This window comes from Rhopalosiphum maidis, chromosome 1 (assembly GCF_003676215.2).
Source record: "Rhopalosiphum maidis isolate BTI-1 chromosome 1, ASM367621v3, whole genome shotgun sequence".
Taxonomy (NCBI): domain Eukaryota; kingdom Metazoa; phylum Arthropoda; class Insecta; order Hemiptera; family Aphididae; genus Rhopalosiphum; species Rhopalosiphum maidis.
In genome coordinates, this window is record NC_040877.1 from 57529336 (window position 1) to 57544261 (window position 14926).

At 27.6% G+C, this 14926-nt stretch overlaps 2 protein-coding genes across 2 annotated transcripts; one reads left to right on the top strand and one right to left on the bottom strand.

Annotated features, from left to right (window-relative positions):
• The first annotated feature begins 2905 nt into the window (after positions 1 to 2905).
• Positions 2906 to 8496, top strand: LOC113553459. Its single transcript, XM_026956795.1, has 7 exons — positions 2906 to 3027; positions 4178 to 4458; positions 5167 to 5421; positions 7053 to 7373; positions 8116 to 8187; positions 8276 to 8365; positions 8434 to 8496. The coding sequence occupies exons 1-7, from the start codon at positions 2937 to 2939 to the stop codon at positions 8494 to 8496; spliced, it is 1173 nt and encodes a 390-aa protein (XP_026812596.1). The 5' UTR covers positions 2906 to 2936.
• Positions 8336 to 13147, bottom strand: LOC113553449 (methylcrotonoyl-CoA carboxylase beta chain, mitochondrial). Its single transcript, XM_026956784.1, has 12 exons — positions 13087 to 13147; positions 12822 to 13000; positions 12120 to 12370; positions 11819 to 12059; positions 11585 to 11763; positions 10516 to 10720; positions 10287 to 10436; positions 9339 to 9405; positions 9079 to 9235; positions 8860 to 8974; positions 8708 to 8793; positions 8336 to 8618 (listed from the first exon to the last, which is right to left on the bottom strand). Exons 2-12 carry the CDS (start codon positions 12951 to 12953, stop codon positions 8501 to 8503), a joined length of 1701 nt encoding a protein of 566 aa, XP_026812585.1. The 5' UTR covers positions 12954 to 13000; positions 13087 to 13147; the 3' UTR covers positions 8336 to 8500.
• Positions 13148 to 14926: the final 1779 nt, after the last annotated feature.

A 14926-nucleotide genomic window follows, 5' to 3' on the forward strand; every position in this document is an offset into this window, starting at 1 on the left:
TTGTTATAAAATATATTTATATTATTTGATGATTTTAGCTTTAAATACAGACATTATTAGTTATAGATAGTTACTATAGAATAAAAATGATTTTATTAATCATTCATTACCATGGTTAATTGACAATTGTTGACGTTTTTTTTTAAAATATTATATTATATTAAATTATTATGCACTGAATTTATTATACTAAGTACAACATTTATTTTATTAATAAGGTGACTTAGGTATATTATAAGAAAAATAACATCTAAATATCTAATAATACTTTATTATATTTATGTGGTTATAGATATGTTAAAAAATGTTATATAATTATTGAAATATAAAAGTTTATTGTATAAAAATTTAAAATTATAAATGTATAATATAATAAAAATAAATTTTTGACATTATATATTCTATCGGTACGTGGCTTTTTTTACCTTATTTTTATATTCATATATCTATATATGATATAGTTGTATTATCATACAATTTTCCTATAGTAAACGCAAAAAAATTTTAATTTTGCGTATGATTTCGTTTTACGATTCATTTTCAAAAACAAAAACAACACAGAAAACTTTTAATTTCGTTTTTAATTTTATAAGTATTATACTTGTAATTAATATATTTTAACCAAACCCTGCAGAGGAAAAATGTCTATAAAGTAGCATGCTATTACCACTATTACTTTTTTTATTATTGTATTTAGTCTTCGGGGATGTTATTATCTTTTTAAACAACTAAAATAATAGTATAATTTTAAAACACAAATTACCGCACCTTGTCATATTGTGGGACACCGATGAGATTTTGTTAAAATCATACAGCCACTGGTCACATTGATACATATTTATGTATATTTTTCTCCTTGGCAGAAAATTACCAAGTGCACGTTTAATTATACGTGCGTCTTGTCCTTAACGTACAGGTACGGCGAACGGATGTAGATATAGTTTGCGACGACGGCGAATGCACGTGGACAGGACGGACAGGACTTTTCGAAAAAGAGGAAAAATAGGAAGTCTGGGACAGCCACTACACAGGTCCTGATACTGTGTAACCATCGTCCTGTCGGTAACGCTGTCTCTGTCCGGTTGCCGCCGATCTTGGGCACCTGCACCGGCTGCACCGTACCCGGAAATAATAGCTGCTGAGTCGACACTGTTGACATTTTTATTCCAAGCAACTCACCCCGTACTGTCTTTGCCATCAATGCGTCGTCGTTTACGTAGTCATCACTATTGTTGCCGAGTCGTGATCCACGTGTGAACCAATAGCCGCTGTATGGTCCGTCACTCTGTGATAGCGATAGCCACCGTCTTAGCGTCGCAGTTATCCAACATAGGCAAATTCAAAAGATGAGAGAAAAAGTGTAAATCGCCACCGTTCTATTAATTTACTTATGTGTGACCAATAAAATAATAATAATAATAATGATTATTACGATTGCATATCACACAGTATGTCGTTACATTCCAAATGTCGATAACGATTGTTAACCGTGTGTCATACTTTATAGTTTAAAGGGCCTATAAGTTTGATTTTATGTCGATTCACTCTAATATTAATGAAACTAACAGCATTAAAATTATCTATGTTGTGATACTATGATTATTTTATCATGCGCTAAGAAATGTGATGGCCGGATAGGTTTTACAGGAAAAATTGTTTGGAAGCCAAGGATCATTACTGCATAAAAGTAGAAACAGTAGTATTGACTTAAATCGCTTAATCAGGAATTATTTTAAGGAATGTACTCAACTATACACAGTGTTAAGTAACTATATATTATACCAGCTGTAGTTCCTATAAAAAAATATATCAAAGGCATTATGCACATGTAACCAATTTGTAATCGACGAATACGTGTAACTTCACAATTTGCTTTTATTTTGGAAATAAATTAACTTATAATAGTTAAAAAAAAATGGTTAGCTTGAGTAGCTTTAAATATAATAGATATTATAATATGAATTATTATCGTCGCATGACTGTTGTACTATAATTATTTAGATAGATAGGTACAAGATAACTAATAATTATTATTAAAGCAAATCGTAAATCATTATTATATTTTTTTGTTTGTAGTATTGTAGCTAGCACATTATTGGTACCTATTGGCTATTAACCATTTTTATCTACAACCTTATTTTAATTTTTATCATGGGGATAAAAGTTCCAATTATTGTAGTTGGATATTTTAATAGTGTTCAAATAAATAATAAAATAAGTTTAGTACTTTAATGTGGGAACCATCACGTCAAGCTTTGTATTTGTGCAGTTGTCCACCATTCATACTTGTTATTAATTATTATTAATATTTTTTTAGTAAACCCGTTTTACCTTCTAAACAAAAAAAATAAATATTTTTTCCGAGATAGGTAATCATTTATCATTATTATTCATTTCGATATGATAAACGTGTCTTAAAGTATATTTGAATTAACTTAAATGCGTGTGTAAATTTATTGGTTTCACATTGTATTATTATAAATTGTAAGAAACATAAAAATTAACTCAAACTAAAATTAAAATAGTCCATAACTTCTTGTTTTTGTATTTCAACATTTTTCATACTTAAATAAATTCAATAATAATTACAAATTGCAAAAAAAAAAATTAAAAATTATGATTATCAAATTACTTTAAAAGAGGGCATTAAATCTTGTTGACTAGGCGTCTGGGTCTGTATATTTTAATTTAAAATGTAAATTCCTATATTAACTTATATTTTATAAATTTAAATCATATAAATATATATAATTTATAGTGAAAACACTAACTATAATATTATTGATTATAATTACCTACTTACCTATCGTAGTAGTTCTTACTGTTCTTAATATATTTATAAAATCATAATAATAAATACTAATATATTCTTCTATATTGATTACTAAATAACCTAGCTATGCTTAGATGATTAATTAAATAAATCAACACAAATTATGGTATTTAATAAGAATAGTGCTTATTTAAGGGCAACTAAGTACTTAAACTATTTGCTCCGATCAATGTGTATCATCACGAGAATACCCTGTAAGTATTCTTTTCTTACATAGTTATATACGTATCTGTATTTATTTCATTAAAATTCTAATAAAAGCCTACAACATGTACGGGTAACATTTTAGTATTTAATCCTTTAATCTATAATTTAAAACTCAGTTTTCCGATTTTGGAATTTCATACTTTTGCTGGAAACCATACAAATTTAAAATTTAAAAACAATTATTTATTTAATATCAAATTAAATTATGAGTATTTAATAATTAAAAATGATTTTTACTAACCAGCCGATGTGCCACCCTTGCTCATTATAAAAATGTTGAGATTTTTTCAGTTTCAAAAATATCAATATAAAGCAGGCATTTATCATGAACTTGCATGACTATTATATACCGAAACTCGCACAATGATATTTCAAACATTTTTTAACAATTTTACCACAATAATATTTCAAAAGAAAATTCTCAACAATAATATTTCAAAAATGTATTTTTCAAGAATACTATTTTATCATCAATATTTCCACAACAATATTTCAAAACTTCAAAAGTACCTAAATTCTAAACAATAATTTTTCAACAATTTCTTAACATTAGTTTAAACAATTTATCAACAACAATTTAGCTGTGATTATGAAATTCACATACACTTTATGCACAAACTTTACCTATGCCATTTCTTATGAACAAATCAACTTTTGGTGCCTCAATAAGTTTCACACGGTGTTTTACAGGCATAAATACCAGGCACCGGACAGAACACTAAAATATTAGGTAATACCATTGTACATTGGCTATGACTTATGATTGTTATAAAATATAAATACGTTTTAATTGGTAATTAACCAAAATATAGAGTGTTCAAATCATTGGTTATTTGAAAGATTATTCATTTAGATTGTTACCTATTTAAATATTCAAATCCTCAGGGTACAGTCTGCATTTTATATTATAATATATAATATATGCCATATGCCTTATGGTGCACAAGTTTAAATAGAATCCGTAGAATACCTTCGAAATTCTTCGTGCACATATTATATGGCATCAAATAAATATACATAGGTAACATCACTACCGCCCATGATAATATGCTATTTAAAATAATCGAATCTACTTATAATAAACCCTTCATAGTTCATACCTAAAATCGTATCTAATGATTTAATTGTATTCGTCAGCCGAAGAGAACGCATTTGAGACTAATAACCAGGGCGATAGATATTTCATATTGGAATGGACGTACACGGCAATATTCTACACGTTTTCGTGTTTTATATTTTACCGTCTTATCTACTCAGAGAATATATTGAAACCGTACTTGGACGACCTGACGCTGGACAACATAAACTACGCACTGATGACATCGCTGTCCGTCCTTATTGTTGTGATGAATCCGTTGTTAGCGAGCAAAGCACGCGAGAACCGAAAAAAATATTTCAAACTCTGGAGAGAATATCAGGTTTAAATACATTATACTTTTACCATATTATCTTGAATATTATATCATACATAATACGCCATAAATTATGAGTACCTATTTATGACCGTGGATCTAATTATGCGGGCCAATAGAAAACCATGATTACATTTTTACAAGTTTTTTACATCCAATTATGTAAAGTAAGACAAAAATATAATTCTTTTTTACGTGTTTATTTTTATTTAATAATTTCGGTGTATGTTTTCTATTATAAATAACAATATACTTAATCTATATAGGGCAGTTTATTAATTTTATAAAAACGTCATTAAATGCACATCAGGTCAAAATAAAGCGAAGAGATAATATATAATACCACTAATTATTTTCAATTTACAGGAAATCACTAAATATACAATAAAATTGTGTTAATACGTAATTAATTTCTATTTTAAATTACAAATATTAGTGGTTGTTTAGATGCATGAGATATGTAAATATCAAAGTAGCTATTAAAATAATTAGGTATGTAATAACATTTTAAAACTTCAAATGATAAGAAGCAGGAATTAAGGGTCGCTTTCTATGCAAAATTTTAATTGAACTCTATGTTAATAAACATATATTTTTTAAATGTTGTGTTAAATATAAATATTATGAGCGGTAGGTTTGTTCACCTTGCAGATATATACATATACTACCTATATTATATTTAAACATGTCAATTATTTCCTATTTATTTAACAGATTCAATATGAACAGTACTATGTTTCGGAATTGAAGCTCGGCTCATCGATTCTTATTGTTTTGTTGATCGTTGGTTGTACGGTCGTAACAACGCTCGAGTTGGTCGCAAACTGCGTCTTGACATCACAAGTAAAACCCACTTACATGTACGCTCATTGGCTCATTTATTTTTACTCAAATCTCACTACCATTCAGTGGGTCACGGACTGTTATTTATTGGCTATAGCCTCCAAAAAATTGCTCAATCAATTTTTGGTAAGTTTTATGCCTTTGATGCTCTAGTACTCTACTACGACTACAAAAATGACATATATTATATATTTTCGTGTTCGATCTTCCACTCTCGCAGTCACGCACTACACAAGACGAAACCTAAAATGTATTCACACAATCCTACACCCAGTATTTAAGAAGTACCTAGATGGTTATATGTATCTATTTTTAATATAGGTAGTAGGTAAATACATTACATTTTGTCCTGCATCAAATATGTTGCAGTAGAAAGTATTGTAATGATGTATATCATAGTTGTATATTTTGTAAAGCAGTCTAAATATAACAAATAAAATAAATAATGGTCAAGTTTTTGCGTGCATTTATCGGTTAATTTCAATGTCAATCTTTCATTTCTGATGAAAGGGACGATTCACATTGTAAGGTCATGTAGAAACTCATACGTGTTTTTGACAATGAGGTACAAGACGTGTGTCACAAAGACAAGGGACGGCCCAATAAGAGGCATTGGCGTATTTTTCATCAAGGATAAAGCTAGATCCTTGGAAACATAGAGGCCTTTGATGGGATCTCGAACGACTCTGAACGGCATGACCACGTCTGTACTCTGTATTACAGACTGCTGTTTATTGTAAATAATAACAATTTTGTACCAAACGTAGCTGTAGCACTCCGAATTATTTTAATACCGCGATTGCATCAAGTGAAAGAAGCTTTTCTAAATTAAAGATAATTGACAACTATTTGAGATCTTCATCCTTGCTACAATTTCTTTTGAAAAAGAAGTGATGAAAAACCTTGAATTTAAAAAATATATTGACTGATTTTGCATAAGAAAAGGTTCGAAAAATAAATTTAATTTATTATTAATTTTGCAGTTAAATATTTTCAATGTATAAACAAATAGGTACTTATTATTATTAATGTATGATAATGATAATGAATGTATAACGCCAGTTAAAAATATGACTTGTAATATTTCAGAACATTTATTTTAATTTTATAATTTTCAGGGGCGCAATTTCAATAATAAAACTGAGGGTACTGAAGCTCCACTATCTATTTTTATAACGTTATCTTGAGGTTATGGATACCTGGTACTATTAGAAATTTAATTAACATGAAACAATTTGCTGGTGCCAATTTCAAAATTGGGTGTGCTATAAGCACACTCAAACCCCTTCAAATTGCGCCTATAATAGTTTTTATATTTTATAAAGAAAACTGAGGTCGGTCAAAATATACATAATTAATATCTATGTATTATATTTTATGAACTGCAACTGTATATGGATATTGTAATTTTGTTTACAATTAAATGTTTCTTGAGGTATTGCAACAGTATGGATAGTAATTTTCATTAATATCTATACCTATATGATAGATATTATTTTTTATCTATTATAAATTATTTTATATTATAATTTTTAAGAAGCCTCATAATAATATATCATTATATATTATTTTAGACAAATTTCATCTGTATTTTGTATTTGTAATACGCTGAAAAGTAAAAACATTTTGCGATTAAACGATGCAAGGAACGCAATGAAACACTTGCGCCCCTGTTTCACTATTGAACTATATGGACTTATAACCTACACAACTATACTTAAATTATGAATATATTTATAACTCCTGTATTGATATAGGCACAGACAATAACTGCTGATACGACGGACAGAATAGATGGCGGGGGCATAGATGTTAAAACGCACGTGTCCCATTTCGTTGAACTTTGGCGAAAACTTTCCGACATGTCCAGTGGGCTAATAGATACCGGTTGCGGCTTGTACGAATTAAATTTCGCCGTGCAGTCGGTGATCGTCGTGCAAGCTCTATACGGTATCGCTGCCCTGTACATTGGTCAACATCAATCAGTCGTACACTACAACGTATACTTCCCGACTGCTGCATGGTCGATTATAAATGTGGTTGTTCTGTGCGAGGCTGCGTACTCGGTCACTAATCAAGTATTAATTATTATTCAAAATAATAATCATCATAATATTCAAGCAAGAATAAATCTATTTTATGAATTTGTTTCGTTACGTTGTGCAATTATGTACAGTGTAGTACCTACATACAAGGCCGTACCTGGGGGGGTTCAACCCCCCCGAAATTTTTTCGTGTTATATTGCGTGGTAGTAAAATAAATATTTCAATCTCTGTATGTAGGCTACATAGACACATAGTGTAGTATGCGTGCGTGTGGACAATGTATACATTTTTTTCTTAAATGTCATTGCAATTGCCTATATCAAATCCCTTAAATGACAAGTGTACCATGTAGTACTTACTGTGAAAGATTATAGACTTATAATACGATTAGAATTTAGAATATCGATATTAATTATTAATTAATACCTTAGATCATACTATCTAGTTAGTAGATTTTAGTATAAAATCAAAGATTAACATTAAATAGTTTAATCTATAAAAAAAATAAAATTGATATTGATCCACTGTTATGTTGTGAATAACTTTTATTATAATAGTGTACAGGGATGACACTTCACAGATCTGTGCAAATATAATAATTAATAGGTGGGTCATGGGTGGTACAACTAACATTTTTTTGTTTCCCTGAAGGATTGATACTATAATATATTTAAATATATCTGTGATATGTTCTTTAAAAGTTTAAATATAATATAATATTAAAATTATAAATAAAAAAGAAGCTAGTTAATATAAATTACTATTTTACTACAGGTGGGTTTCAAAACCAATATAGCAATACAATCAATAACTTGCAATAACTTTAGTTTAGAAACTCAAGAGCAGGTAATTGCTAATGAAAGAGGTTTTATAATGGTTTCTTCAAATTGATTTCAATACACAATATTAATGATACCTCAACTATTTATATTAGATTTTCACAGCTTTGAAAACTATCCAATCCCACATACCTGTAATAACTGTAAACGGTTACTTCACTATGGATCGAACATATATTTTGAGCGTAAGTAAAGATTATAATAAAATAATTATCATAAAAATATAATAAAATAAATGCATTGATTTTGACAGTATCTAGGAGTAGCTGTATCATACATCATTGTTCTGGCACAATTTAAGATTGGTACTTCTTAATTGATTACATCCGGAAAATTCCATACTTGGTCTGCTGTACTGGCGAATTATGAATGGCAGATAAGCTCATTGCCAAAACTTGTCTTGTCTGAGCAGGATCAATAATGCCATCATCCCAACATCTATTAATATTTTGGATATCATATTGATATGATAACAAATTTTCATTCCAATTAAAACTTTTGTTTTGACTGATTATCATTTTACTTACCTCGCACTGGAATAAAATGGATTTCCTTCATTCTCAAATTGTCTGATCACTGGATCTTTTAACATTTTTTCTTCTTCTTTTGTTAACTATAAAAATAATAATTATAAAAAAATCATATTATTAAAACTGTAACAATAGTGAATTGGTTTCACCTGTTTTCCTTCTCTGATTTTTTTGTCATTTTGAATTTGGACAAGAACACCTGCAGCTTGTTCGCCTCCCATTATGCTTATTCGAGAATTAGGCCACATATACATAAATCTTGGTCTACACATGAAGCATAATATAAAAAATATTGATTTAATTTCAACCCAATCAAATTTTCTCACAAATCATTACAACTAAAAACCTGCTATTTTTGTATTACCTACCCGTATGCTCGTCCACACATTCCATAATTTCCAGCACCATAAGATCCACCAATCACAACTGTAATTTTAGGAACAGATGCACAGGATACCGCTGTAACCATTTTAGCACCATTTTTAGCAATACCACCAGCTTCTGCATCTTTTCCAACCATAAAACCTAGTAAATCATTAACAATTGTCAATAAGCTATTGAAAAATAAAAAATATTTAAATATTTTTTTTATAATTATTAAAAAATTTTTAAGTATTATTTAACATACCAGTAATGTTTTGCAAAAATAACAATGGAATATTTCTCTGACAACATAGTTCAATAAAATGTGTACCCTGAATAGAAATTTAATTTTGAATTAAAATTAATATTTAATAAATCTAATTATAATGCAAGGACATATTTTAAGAGCGCTATCAAGTATCTCCCTTCCAATTAATCAGAAATGTTTAATAATTAATAATACATTTAAATTGTAACTAATGTATGTTAATACAATTATCTATGTTTATATTAAATATAGATGTCACTATAATTACCTAATAAACTGTGAGATTTTAAATTCTACAAAGAATAAAATTAATAATATAATTATATACAGTCGTTACCAGATAAATTGAGGCGGCGGACACTTTTCAGTAAGTGTAGGACAAACTAGTCATGATTTGTTATTATTATTTTATTATTATTAATTAATACAATTTTTATTTTTTACTATAAAATAAAAGAATATTTGATTTAATAGTAATAATAATATAGTACGGACAACCCCTGGTTTTTCGTTATCGTGTCACTGTCACCGTGTCAATTTATCTGGCAACAACTGTAATACATAATTTATACTAAATAGTAAATAGATATAAAAACAATTTTCTTCCCTTTCCGATCACCATGAAAACTTAAATATTCTCTTGTTATTGTAATATACAGTAGACTCCACTTATAAGACTCACTTTGGGACCAGCACAAAGTGAGTCTTATTAACTGAATGAATCTTATAGGCGAAATGGGAAAAAAAATTAATTACGTATTTATAAATTTTATTTTACTACATATTTTGCTTTAATTTTAATTAATTGTTTATTTTCTACTATTTATTTTACGAAATTTGAGTCTTATAACCGAAGTGTTGAGTCTAATAAGCGACTGAACCTTATATCTGTGAGTCTTATAAGCGGCGTCTACTGTATTGAATACTGAACTTAAATATCTATACCTTCAAGGCAGACTCAGAAAATAGCACCCCATTATTACCAATTATACCAATAGGATAACCACATAGTTTAGCAAATCCAGTAACCAACGTTTCTCCGTAATTTTTCTTAAATTCAGAAAATACTGACCCATCTACTATTCTTGAAATCACCTAAATAAATTAATAATTTGAAGATAATAAAAAAAAAAATTTGAATCTAAGTACAATGATAATTATTATTAATTACTACCTCTCTGACATCATAATTCTTTTTCAAATTGTCACCAACAATTCCATATAATTCTTCATCAGGATATAACGGTGGCTCTGGCACATCAATATTATTCTGTATATTTTGTTTATTGTTATTATTATTTAAATTTGCAATAATGGTTTTGGTAATATGAAGTGCATGGTAATCATCATTAGCATAATGATCAGAAACTCCAGAAACACTAATATAAAATAAATTTTGATAGAATATATTATTATGAAAAAAAATTTTCAAGTTATAAAAAATAAACATAATTATTAAGAATTTATTCAATGATGTATTAGTGTATTAATAAATTATTTATAGACATTTAAAAAAAATTCAAATATATATTGTTTATTTATTAATTGCTAACAACACTACAACAATATTTTATGTATTGCATACATACTTGAAATTGATTGGTATTTTCCATGCTTAGGTCATGCTCTATGACCCATTAATAGAGCTCAGATTTCAATGCATTTGCATCTGATACAATGCTTTTCAAGTTACAAATGTGTTTCAAGTACTCAGTATTTTAATTATAAAAAATGTTTGTCATTTATTACATTTTTAATGCATTTTTTTAAATTTTAAAGACATTTTTGATCTATTTCTAGTATTATGACAAAAAGAATTGACTAAATTAAAATATGAACATAGCACTATGTAATATACATTATTTTAATTTTTACTATAATAACATTGACAATCAACAGCCAATTATTTAAATTTAAAGATATTAAAGAAGTTTTCATTATACAGTGTTGTACTTTTTAATTAAAGTTGTAATATTTTTACTTGTTTTATTTTTTATTTTTTGTACCTACAGAATTTTAACAAATTTTAAATGTCAAATAAACATAATTTTTTTCAATTTTATCATTTTTGTTTTTTGAAAAATAATAATAAAATTAAAAAAATTAAAATGATTTAATGTAAGTTTATTTTTAAAATCATTTTTTAGTTTTTAGGTCATAATGCAGTTTTTTTAATATTTTAGGGCATTTAAATCCAAACCCTAGTTAAAAATTAAAATTAAAGTTATACATAATTATCTTACGAGCAGTGAAGTTTGGCACCACCAAGATCTTCTGAAGATACTATTTCACCAGTTGCAGCTTTCACTAAAGGGGGACCAGCAAGAAAAATTGTTCCAGTATTTTTGACAATTATACTTTCATCAGCCATGGCAGGTAAATAAGCAGCACCTGCTGTACAGCTTCCCATCACTACAGCTATCTGAAATATTCTTGTGATTATACATATTATATAATTTATAATTTAAATATCTAACTTGTGTTATATTTTTTGAAGACATGATTGCTTCATTAAAAAATATTCTTCCGAAATGTTCTCTATCAGGAAAAATTTCAGCCTGTTTTTTTAAGTAGCCACCACCAGAGTCCACCAAATAAATACAAGGTAAATTATTTTCACTGGCTATTTCCTGGGCTCTTAAATGTTTTTTTACTGTGATAGGAAAGTAGGACCCACCTTTAACCGTAGCATCGTTTGCAATAATCATGCATTCCTTTCTGTCAACAAAGAATTTATTAATTCTGAATTAAATTAATCTATATATAAGAAAATTGTACCTAGAAATACGTCCAATTCCTGTAATTATTCCACCACATGGAACTGTTTCTTTATAAAGTTCATGTCCAGCCAACTGTGACAATTCTAAAAATGGTGAACCTGAATCCAAAAGGTAATCTATACGATCACGTACTAATAATTTTCCTTTGGATGTATGCCTTAATTTATCTTTTGAATCACCGCCAGATATCGAATTAGTTACAGCTTTTTTCAAATTGTGCACTAAAATTTCCATTGCTGTTCGATTTTCCTACAATAAAGAATCAAAATTAAAATTGCTGATCAAATGTACAGCATAATTGAAAATGTAGAATCCCTGTACACATAAAACTACAAGTTTAAAGTTTTTGAATGTAAGTCAACTAAATATTGGTAATGTAATTTATATATTATATTATTATACACCAGCGATTCTAAAATTGTTTTGTTCACAGAACACTTATGTTTCTAAAAAAAAATACAGAGCCCCAAAAATCAGAAATGTCTATTTGAGACAACAATAACTAAAAAATAACTAAGATACTAAGAAATATAATAATAATTTGAATTTAATTAATACAGATATGCTCAGGGAATCTCAAAACCCCTAGACTACTCTTGCAGAGCACAGTTTGAGAACCGCTGTGATATACCATTATAACTTATTTGCTCTTTAACTATTGTAACACTATCAAAAAACATAAGTGTATAAATATATTAACCTGATATTCTTTTGAATTAACATCAATATTGGTTTCCAGTACAGATCCATTTGAGACATCGGAGAAATGTGATGAACATTGACAACCACGGGAGATGACATATCTCCTCAATACTTTAGTACTGCTCAACATTATTATTGAAATACTCTTGCAATTTATTTTTAATTAAATCTTTAAATCTATAACAGTGTAAATTATCATGAAATATACATTATTTATTTTATAAATAATGTTTATATAAGTTATTGGGTCAACGTCAATGTACCTAAAAAAAATATGTAGAATCTTTTCCCAACAACACATAGTTAATGACTAAAACACTGTTTATAACGGGAATCAATAAAAACTCTGACGTTTTAAATTGAACAAAGTACATACAAAGATAAGATAAAACTTTTAGAGTTCAATAGACCACTAATAATATATAGTATGTAGATATATAAACATTAATAAATAATATTATATTATACCTTTATTCCTCCAGTACTTGTATAAATGTAAAATTATTATAATTCTATAGGCAGTATATTTAATATATACTTAACCTATAAGCAAACTATTTGTTCTAATAACAATATTATATTATTATACATCTAATGGTAAAATGTCCACATAAAATGCTCATATTTTTCATCAACTGTATAATAAATAAAGTACTAAACTATCCTAACTACCTAAGCTAACCTAACTTAAATCTATCAAACATATTAAATAATTAAACATTTAATTAATTTGATTTAAATTCCATAGTAAGTAATTCTTTGCAGTAAGAAAAATATTCACAGTAAAACTACATAGCAGCACCTTTGAAATACTGAAGTTCTCCACAATGCAGAAAATTATCTGCATAATGATCATGGTTCAGTTTAACTAATTGTTTAAAAAATAAACTAATGACCTAATAAAAATTTCTGAATTAAAGATTTAAATTTCCAAGACTACTGTATCGGAATTATAAAAAAAAGTTGTGATTATAACAACAGTAAACTTGTTTAATATTATTAAAACTGTTGTTGGAGATTATGTAAGTCTGTATGACCAGCGTATCACAACAATAATAATTAATAAACATATAAACTCCTGGTCAAGTAGATGTCACAAAATTAATATGAAAAATGTAAATGGATAGTTATGCAATTTCAGTACCTAACTGTTTATATTTTGATAGATGTTTTATTTTTGGCAGTAATGTCAATGTCAGTTTCAAATAGTATCAAGGGAATCTGCATTATTATTACATATTACAGAACCTAACCTAACCCGCAGGGGGGAGCGAAGGAGTCATTGCTCTGGATAGGATTTTTACATTATTGTCACACATAATTTTTATTTAATGATTGATAATATTTAAACATACTAAGTTTTAATAAAGATTAGAATGTTTATAAGTTTAATAAGTAAATAAATATGTTACAATAATATTATATTAGTACTAATATTCTAATTTTACTTATTTTAGTAGGTGTATACAATTATAAGTAAATTTTACCTTGCTCCGGATGGGATTTTATCCTGCGGGCACGCTTGATTAGTATTGTAAAAGTACGAATTCTGAGATATGAGGTATCAGTAAACTTGTTACACTAACATATGAGACAAATTCCATGGACTTATACATCTAACAACAATATTTATTAATTGTATACCCAAATTCAATGGACTATCATTGTCCGCTAGGACACTACTCACTTAAATTACTTATACATAATGATCAACACAACTGATTCCTGGTGGATATATTTAAAATATATTTTTTTTTTAGTAAACAATAGATTAATGTTTAAAATTGTGTATAGTTATAAACTTCTATGTTTGTGTTAAGTAAACCTATATCCATTTTATGTAATTATGTTACTATGATCAATTATTAACTATCAATAACTGAATACAGTTCATATAAATAAAAATAAAAATAAAGTCTATATAATTATAGTTTAGTACTCAGTAGGTATTTAACAATCTATTGGTTGTTACTTGTTGCCACTTTCCACTAGGCATTAGGCAATGTCTAGGCTCTAGGCTAATAAATATTTTAAAATCCATTGATTTGATTATAAAATATTTTTAAATTAAATCACTGATAATTGATAATATTCTATCACAGG

Coding starts and splice junctions, on each gene's coding strand:
- LOC113553459 (XM_026956795.1), top strand. CDS start 2,937: ATGGTATTTAATAAGAATAGTGCTTATTTAAGGGCAACTAAGTACTTA. Junction 5,422..7,052: donor AATTGCTCAATCAATTTTTG/GTAAGTTTTATG, acceptor GTATTGATATAG/GCACAGACAATAACTGCTGA. Junction 7,374..8,115: donor CGTACTCGGTCACTAATCAA/GTATTAATTATT, acceptor ATTTTACTACAG/GTGGGTTTCAAAACCAATAT.
- LOC113553449 (XM_026956784.1), bottom strand. CDS start 12,953: ATGTTGAGCAGTACTAAAGTATTGAGGAGATATGTCATCTCCCGTGGT. Junction 12,060..12,119: donor GGAATTGGACGTATTTCTAG/GTACAATTTTCT, acceptor CTTTGTTGACAG/AAAGGAATGCATGATTATTG. Junction 11,764..11,818: donor CTTCAAAAAATATAACACAA/GTTAGATATTTA, acceptor AGAATATTTCAG/ATAGCTGTAGTGATGGGAAG.